At 38.7% G+C, this 9,107-nt stretch overlaps 1 protein-coding gene across 1 annotated transcript; it reads left to right on the forward strand.

The window, feature by feature from the left end:
* The first annotated feature begins 7,611 nt into the window (after positions 1–7,611).
* LOC124161459 lies at positions 7,612–8,681 on the forward strand. Its single transcript, XM_046537781.1, has 2 exons — positions 7,612–7,830; positions 7,948–8,681. The coding sequence occupies exon 2, from the start codon at positions 7,950–7,952 to the stop codon at positions 8,679–8,681; it is 732 nt and encodes a 243-aa protein (XP_046393737.1). The 5' UTR covers positions 7,612–7,830; positions 7,948–7,949.
* Positions 8,682–9,107: the final 426 nt, after the last annotated feature.

The following is a 9,107-nucleotide window of genomic DNA, read 5'->3' on the forward strand; positions in this document are numbered from 1 at the left end:
TCCGCCGTGCTGTTAAAATACGTGAGTGCTGCCGGAAATCGTAATCGTAAGTTGAAGCGTTGGTGTGTCTGCGGATTCGTGGACATCGTGGTTGCCTCGTCTCCTGCTTTCAAAATGTAAGTCGATCATTGGATGATGAAGAACAAGAATTATTTCAATTGTTTGCAGTAATTTATTTGGAAATATTTGAGATTTTTATACGGTTATCGTGTATACTCGTGAATATTTGTGCTTTCACTCCGTAGTGTCTTTATCTCTACCAATGTCATGGGCCTTACTACTGCTCTCGTATGTAATGATTCTTACGTAATCCATATCAAATTCCACTGTTACTATTTAATAATTGTATCGTAGTACTGAGTTTAAATTAGATATTAAATTATATTCAATCCATTTATTTCAGGCAACTGCGTTGGGAGTCATCGTGTCTCGGTCCGTTCCTCAATTTTCTGCTCCGTAATTATGCTCTCCCAGCTGAGTCTTCACTCGAATTTTCTCCTTTCTTACTCCTAGCACATCATAAGTTGTTCATAGTACTCGCCATCTTTCATTTTTCTCTACTATATTTCTTATTCAATGCTCTATTTTCTGGCAGTGCACCTGAATCTGTCTTCACTGAGTCTTTCTTTACATCGTTCATGTTCGTACAGAAAAGCGGCTTTCGCCAATGTTCACTTTGGTTAATCTCTATTGTTTTTACCATAATCTAATTTCTACTGGATTCTCTAATGCTCTCAGTAATGCTATTTGAATCTTATCCTCAATGCACGCGTCTTTCACGGGGACTAAGATTATTTCTCAGAACGTGTATCTCGAAACTCCATTCAACAATCTTTACTTCCTTCTACTTCATTGGGTTTACTTCAGTAAGTCCAGTCTAGTTTCTAGTTTTTCATGCATTTTTCTTGAGCTTTCCTCTAAATCATCCGATTTCATCGCCTTTTTCGAAACTTCGCTGGGTATCGAAATCACGGGTTTTCACTTCGTCTTTCTTTGTAAAGTCTGTTAACACTGTGTTAAGTTCTTCTAATACTCCTTGGGAAACGCGTAGCTTTCCATAAATGCTCTTCATTCGCAATGCTCACAGCATAATTTTCCGCAATCATTTATCAATTGTCTTATTTACCGTTTACCTTAATTGTGGCTTCGATCTCCTCACCTTCACCCACCTTTTACAAGATCATCAATAGTGCAGCAAGCAGCAGAGAAGAATGATTAGTGCAGTGTGAGTGTAATAGCGTTCTTGTGAAATGGCCAGTTGTGTGATTAGTGCAATGGTGATATCGTAGTGCGACGTGGGATCGCCGATGGAAAGCAGAGTTCTTCCGCCGAGGGACCTTGCAGTTGATTCGAGGTAAGGGATCGACTCCTCTTCCAGGGCACACAGTGTGTAGGGTGGTTAAGGTTATTTCACGAGACATGGCCTATTCGCGGTAGGGCCCTCCGACGGGGCTTTAGAGAAACATTTTATACTCTGTTCACTGCTCCAAGTTGATGATTGTGCGAATTCTCTCCCGTTGATATCAAATTTGCCTATTTCCGAGTTCCTTTGAATAGGGCACTTTGTGTAGTGCGTAGTTTCTTTTTCAGGTGGACGAGATTCTAGTTAAAGACAGCTTATTTTCGTTATTTTTGTGCTTCAACTGATTTCGATAGTGCTTATTTCTTATGCTGTGATTTCATTATGTCGTGTGTATTTTTTTCAGGTGGCTGTGGTAAATTAGTTTCCGTTGATTTTACCCTAAAATTGAAATAAGATTATTCTGGCAGCTTTAGATCGTCTTCCCTACGTTAACAATATTCTTAAAATCATCTTAAGTCTTGTTCCGCGCGTGTAATTGAAATTAGTTGTGTCGTGTATTGGTAATTCATTAAATATCTTCTTGGAGCGTGCGGAGTATAAACCCCTTAGAGAAGTGGAGGGAGAATGAAGTGACTTAGCTGGTGGGTTAGGTAGGACACTTAAAGGTGTTAGGCAATTAATGTGACTCTCAAACACACACTTAAAGGCATTAGGAATTTATATGAAACTTTCATTCCTCCATTAATGATATAATTGTAGAATTTATTTGGGTTCAATGTGAAATATTGTTTTTCTAATTTTTAATGAATGGTTGTGTATGTTCTTCAATTTTCTGTACTTATTATGATAGTGTAATTTGTTTGTATTGAACCTGGTTGTAAGCAATATGCGACTCTACATGTTGTAATAAAATATTGTTAAGGAAATGTTAATATTGTCTCGTCATTTCTTATTTCCGAAGGCAGCCTTTCATTCGCCTGTTTTGAAGGCGGGGCTGTAACATGGCACAGTAGGACGTGTCTCGTGTCTATCATCATGAGAGGTGTAGATACGAGATGCGTGATTGGGCCGGCCATTCGGCCTTCGTCGCTTCTAAGACGAAGGCCGAGAATTGGGACCCAACGATGCTAGGATGGTACCCCTTTGGGTGGCAACAGGAAACCCATGCAACCTATCTCTATTCCCAATCTCTATAACATATGTACCTTTTTTCTTTCCATACATTGTTTTTTTGTCTTTTATGATTAGTGTAGTCGTATGTGTGGTTTTCATGTTGGTGTTCACGCGGAAGAGCGTATCTATGACAACGGCTAACTCATCTCTCTCGCTCACGTGATTATATTTTTTGAATTTTCGTGTCTTGCTTTGTTTTCAAATCGGGATTTCGCATTCAAATTTTGGTGTTCGTCCGGTTTCATAATTTCTTCAATTGTGCGATGGTTACACAGTTAAATTTTTTGCATTTATTTTGCTGTCTTATCAGTAATAAAGATGGGAGAAAGCGCTAAAGCGACAGATAACTGACGACTGACGCCTAAAAAATCATTTGCGAAAATTTTCGACTAACAGAGCGGTAATGTTAGTTTTGTGGTGGGTGGAATTATTATCAATGGAAGTTCACTCGTGCATGTAATAGTGGTAAGTCATCCCCACGAGATGCAGTGGTAACGCTATCTTTATTTGATTATTACTTAAAATTGTCTTGAATTCTGGTCAAGAGTAATAATTTTCCTCGGTAGAATTTTTCACCGTTGAAGGAATGCTGATACTCGCTGATATCAACTTTTCAGATTTTCATGTGTGTTAGTTATTTTTCACACGATTTACTCTCGTTAGATTCACTTTTTCACAGCTGTTCCATTCATCCTCAAATTCATCATCACCTCCCTCTGCTTTTTCCACATCTGCAGCTGAAATATCGATATCATTTCATGATAATACGTGAAAGCATAGCTGTGACGTTGCCACCTACTTTATTTCCTAAACAGAGAATGAATACTGAAATTAGGGACTCATATAATATAAAGCTAGCATTAGAAACGAAAGCTTCTAGTTCATACAGTAAAGCGATATCGTCACGATCAATACAATAAAAGTTGGTTCATATTTAATCTGACATGAACAAACAAACAAACGTCGAAGCCTAGCACTATTACGAAAAAATCAAACACATTTAGATTTAAATGATTATTTCGCATAGCATATATCTCACGATAAAGGACCGATCGGATATAGGTAATTGATTCAATATTTATGCCCGATAAATCATCATTATAACTATGAAATGATGACCTAACCCACCTGTCTGAAGCCGTTGTGAAATTATCATAACCACAAGAAACAGCTGATTTCCTAAATGAGATTTTCAAAGCGTATTATATACATTCAAGGTTTTAATATAATTTTTAAATGTAAATAAAGCAATTATATATAATTGCAAGTCAATATTCCGTAAAATAAATAAAAATGTATAAAATATCTTCTCCCTCATTGGTTGCGAAAACTGTTTAGAAAGGTTTACATACGGGAAGAGGCGGAGCTTCAAAATAGCTCGCGCAAGAAATACCCAGATGCTATTCCGAACAAAATAATTACACCCCTTCATTCAGAATACGGGGTCGTTGCAATAATGACCCGCGGAATAACATCAGCTATTTATTGCAACGCTTATCCAGAATAGCAGCCCAGGAGTTGTTGGTAAGATCTTCATAGAAGAGCTAAACAAAAATAGAGAAGATGAATTCTGCTGGTTTTTCCGGGTATTCTTCCACGTTTATCCATTTGTAGGACGATATTTGTATACGTGGAACGGAAAATTCTACAGGCAAACAAATGGTGCTGCAATGGGGTCCCCACTCTTCCCGGTAATCGCCAATCTTTTCATGGAAGATTTTGAACGGAAAGCCCTGCAGTCCTTCAACAAAAAGCCAAAACTCTTTGTGAGGTATGTGGATGACACATTTGTGATATGGCCCCACGGAAAAGATAAACTCCAGAAGTTATTGCACCACCTGAACGTACAAAATGCTGCCATAACATTTACCATGGAGATGGAAACGGACAATCGCCTACCTTTTCTAGACGTACTGGTCGAGAAGAAAGGAGATGGGACTTTGGGACACTCCGTTTTTCGTAAAAATACCCACACGGACCGATATCTCCATGCAGACTCCCATCACCACCCACAGCAGAAATTCGGAGTAATTAAAACATTTTTCCACCGAGCATGCGCCATCTCAGACGCTGCCTCCATCGAAAAAGAAAAACGGCATTTAATGGAAACTTTCCAGATGAACGGCTTCCGGCGAGAAAACATCTTGAAGATTTTCCTCAAAATGGAACGTAAGCAGTCGCGGATGGCCCCAAAAAGGACCAATGAAGAGAGCCCTACTACAGAACAGGCGACCTTACGTCGCGACGCGTCGCCGGTACCACGGAAAAGATCGCGAGAGCTCTCCAGAAACACAGCATCATGACCAGATTCAAATGCGTCACCAAGATGTCGAATATCCTCGTCAACACGAAAGACCACCACCCTAATGACATCTGTGGAGGAGTATATCAAATTAAATGCAGCTGCGGTGAGTCCTACATCGGCCAAACATCACGAGCACTGAAATGCCGAGTCCAAGAGCACAGAAGGGCAGTAAAAAATAGACATTTCACCCAGTCAGCGGTGGCGGAACACCAATGGAGTGGACCGACACACAATATTGATTTTGACAACGCCTCTCTTCTGAACAAAGAAGGCCGCTACTACCCGAGAATAATCAGGGAGGCAATTGAAATCGCCAAAACGACAAAGAACTTCAACCGTGAGAACGGCTACAATCTCGCCAGCGCGTGGAAAAGGGTCTTCAAAGATCCTGACCAATCAGGGCACACCTCGAGAAAAAAGGCGGCAAACGGGGTGTATATAAGATGAACAAATTTCTGCATCAACACTTCAGTGGACCTGAGGAAGCCAACTGGAACGTTGGCGAAATATCGTCCTACAAATGGATAAACGCGGAAGAATACCCGGAAAAACCAGCAGAATTCATCATAATCTCCGCGGAAGCCTACTTGAAAAAATAGAGAAGAGGTTACTGGATGTCGTGCCCCCAAGAGAAGGAGAAGCGAGGGTCCTTTGAGGTGAAACGTTTCAATTAGGGAACACCCAGTTCATCGCTTGCAAAAAATTCTATAGCTTTGCCTGAGTACAAAACACTTGTAAATTAAGTAAATATAGTTTTTCATTTGTCGAAATTGTGACATTATTCTTTTAGCGTGCTTTGTAACCCAAAAAAATTGTCACAAAGTCACCCCATTCGGTGGGGTGACTTTGTGACGACGTTTTCCCATTAATAGTTGTCCATGTTATAGATACAGATTTTTTAGGACATTATCTTTAAAAGGAAGTTTTAAACTATTATATCACGTCATCCGTTTCAGTTAATGTTATAAATGGATCAGCGTACGGGCGAAAACGTGCAAAACATGTCACAAAGTCACCCAATTCTACGGTACTTGATGAAAAATCGGCTATAACGTAAACCACTCGTTCCTTGTTCCAAAAATGTCATTTTTCAACTTTTTTACTTACCTAAAAGTATTATATTGCCACCTCTAATTAAGGCTTTTTTTAAATTGTCTAAAAGTTATGTGCAAAAATTGTGTAGGTTTTACTTATTTGAAACAAATGTCCTTAAAATCAGTGAGGCACAGATGAAAGTAGGATTTTTATTGGGTCACAGATTTTTTTTAATAATCGCAGAAGGATTCGGAATTTTGACAGCAAGAATTCAACGAAAATAAAACGCGCAGACTGCATTCAAAAATGCAATTAAAGATTTTCTGGGAAATATAATGGCTAAATCGTGAGCTGGTGGTTAATATAATTAAATTGTACAAAAAATGCGCTGCTCTACGTATTAAAAAAATCACTTAATCGGCTCACACCTGGACTTTTTTCTGCAAACCTTGGCGCCATTACTGATCAACACCATCAGTGTTTCCAGCATAATATTTTACGAATGCATAAACGGCACCAGGAAAAGTTCAGCAACATGCTATTAGATTACTGCTGGACACTTAAAAGGGATTCGCCAGAAGCTAAATATGTGAGAACATTCCAGGCAAGTATGCATTTTTTCACATTATTTTAATTCACGATGTATTCACTGAAACTCCTTTGAATCCCCGTTGAAACCGATTGTCCTAAAAATAACTGAACATGATAGAAAAAACCTGGGCTTACATTCGGAATCAGCCCGAAAAATACCAGAGGATCACCCAAAAGCATGACTAGGACAGGAAAAAATTATTTGTTGGTTTATCAGTGCTATCGATTGAGTTGCAAACACTTCTCATTATCTAGGGTTATCATTCTGATTTCAACAACTAGTGCATCTGCATATTTATTTAGTATTGTCCATATCATGAGTAGAGATTTTTATCAACGCAGATTTGACAGTCGCAAGGAGAAAATACAGCCCCTGCCGCTTCCCTTGCTTATTTCCACTATTTGAATAAACCTGCTAAGAAATAATTGTGTTAACGCAGATTCAGTCAATAATTTTACAAAATTTGTCCCTTCCCTTTATAGGTCATTGGGATAATAATTTCCCACCCCCTTCTAACGTGAATGAATTCTTTGCTACCTCATCTAAACCCTGATTGTTTTTGTTTGTTTGTCTCTCTATCTTTGTGAAATTAATTTAAATGTATTTTTAAAAGTTATTAATTAGACAGGAGCATTTTTTAAGTATTGACAATTCCTTATTTTCATCGTTTTTCCTCAAAATCCAATTTCTGTGTTTTTTGCGCGATAAAATTGGTATTTATATTTTCCACTCTTTTAGTAATTGACATTTATGAAATGAATACTATTCAATTACGTTTTCTTTTATTCACTTTATATTTTTTATTTATGATAATTATTAATTTATTTTCAAAATATTTTTTTTACGAATATTTACATGTTGAAGTTATTTTCATTATACCACAATTCAAGTTATTTCATTCTTTACAATTATTCTAATATAATATGCAATATTTCAAATAACAATTGTTGCAACTATTACGTAACTATGCGATTAGCGCAGCTCTTGAGTGGTCTCTCCTCCCCAGGCTCCGCCAAGTTGTGACGTCATTTTTTTTTTCACGCGATGAACTAGCTCAGCAGGCAAGACGGACGGCTCTTTTTTCGGCTAGGTGAACCGCTTACTTGTTATCAGCTGTTGACAAATATAGAGCTGGAGAGGAAATCTTCATGATATACGAGTGGGTAAAATGTAACTCAAATTATTTACATTGTATTGCTTGCACTCAACAGTGGTCGACTTGACGAATATTCAGGCTCTGCTAATTATCTTTCAAAAACTAAATATGTCTAGTTTGTGTCCTTTTGAGATCGTAGCTATGAAAAGGATATTTCTCAGTAGGCTCATTTCGCAGCAGTCTTCCTCAGAAACTTACAAAGAGCAGAACCTCTGCTGCACAGTTGGAAGAGAGATACTAGAAAATAGGGGATTATTTTCAAAGAGGTACGTTCATGTTTTTTACATGTTGATAACCGAAGTCTTTTCATAATTTTTCTCGTTGACACACAGTTCTACATTACTTTATTTCGTTTCATGAATAAATGATTCCTCAAATTTTAGCCATGGAAAATTTATCGGCAAGAGAAATAGAGCTTGCACTGCTGGAAATTACAGATGATCAGGCATGTAATTCAGACTTCGGCGGAGACTCAGATGCCGATGACAGAGACCCAGTTCAATCAAAAAGAGATTGTACTGCAAAGAAAGCAAGGAAGTCCATCCCAGTGCGATTGTCGCCCGAGTCCATGATCCCTGGTACATCGGGCATTCAAGCCAAGGGGAAAAAGAAGATCGAGGCTAGTACTTTGAAGACAGTTGTTGAGGGTGAGTCGGAGTCTGATGACTCAGATTACGTTCCCGAAGATTACAGCAGTGATTCGTCCTCAGTGTCAGTGCAGTCTATAAGAGGGAAATTTTCTAACTCCAGTGAAAGTGAACCCGAAGGTGGAGTAAGGATCTTCGACCGTGATGAAACAGAAGAGTTCAGATGGAGTAAACGGGGGAGAGATCCTAAAACGTTCACTGATGCTTCATTCAATCAGCATATAGGCCCAAATATTGCTCCGAAAGATTTACATTCTCCGCTAGCATTTCTCTTACATTTCATCACGGATGCATTTCTCGTTGAAGCTGTGGCACAGTCTAATTTGTATGCCGAACAACACGAGCAGAATTTAGAACTAACCGTTGAGGAACTCAAAGCATGGCTAGGGATTATTATTTTTATGGGATTCCATTACTTGCCCAGCATCAGGTTGTTTTGGTCGACAGATGAAAACTTTCATTGTGAATGAGTTGCTCGTATCATGTCATTGAATAGATTTTTAAAAATATTGCGCTTTTTACACATCAATGACAACACTAAAATGCCCCCCAGAGGGTCACAGAATTTTGACCGCCTCTATAAAATTCGCCCGTTGCTGAATCAGTTGTCCGAAACATTTCCCTCGGCATATTCACCTTCTAGGTTCCTTTCTATTGATGAGAGCATGGTAGCATTCAAAGGGAGATCCACAATGAAGCAGTATATGCCTCTAAAACCAATAAAACGGGGATTCAAGGTGTGGCTTATGTGTTGTGCTGCTACCGGCTATTTGGTTTCTTTTGATGTATATACAGGGAGGGATGGTGACGGATGTCCCGCTAAAGGTCTCGGGGGAAAAGTGGTTAGTAAACTTAGCAAAGGTCTTGAGGGATTGTTCTATTGTCTTTTCTTTGAT

This window comes from Ischnura elegans, chromosome 6 (assembly GCF_921293095.1).
Source record: "Ischnura elegans chromosome 6, ioIscEleg1.1, whole genome shotgun sequence".
NCBI lineage: Eukaryota > Metazoa > Arthropoda > Insecta > Odonata > Coenagrionidae > Ischnura > Ischnura elegans.

Coding starts and splice junctions, on each gene's coding strand:
- LOC124161459 (XM_046537781.1), top strand. CDS start 7,950: ATGGAAAATTTATCGGCAAGAGAAATAGAGCTTGCACTGCTGGAAATT.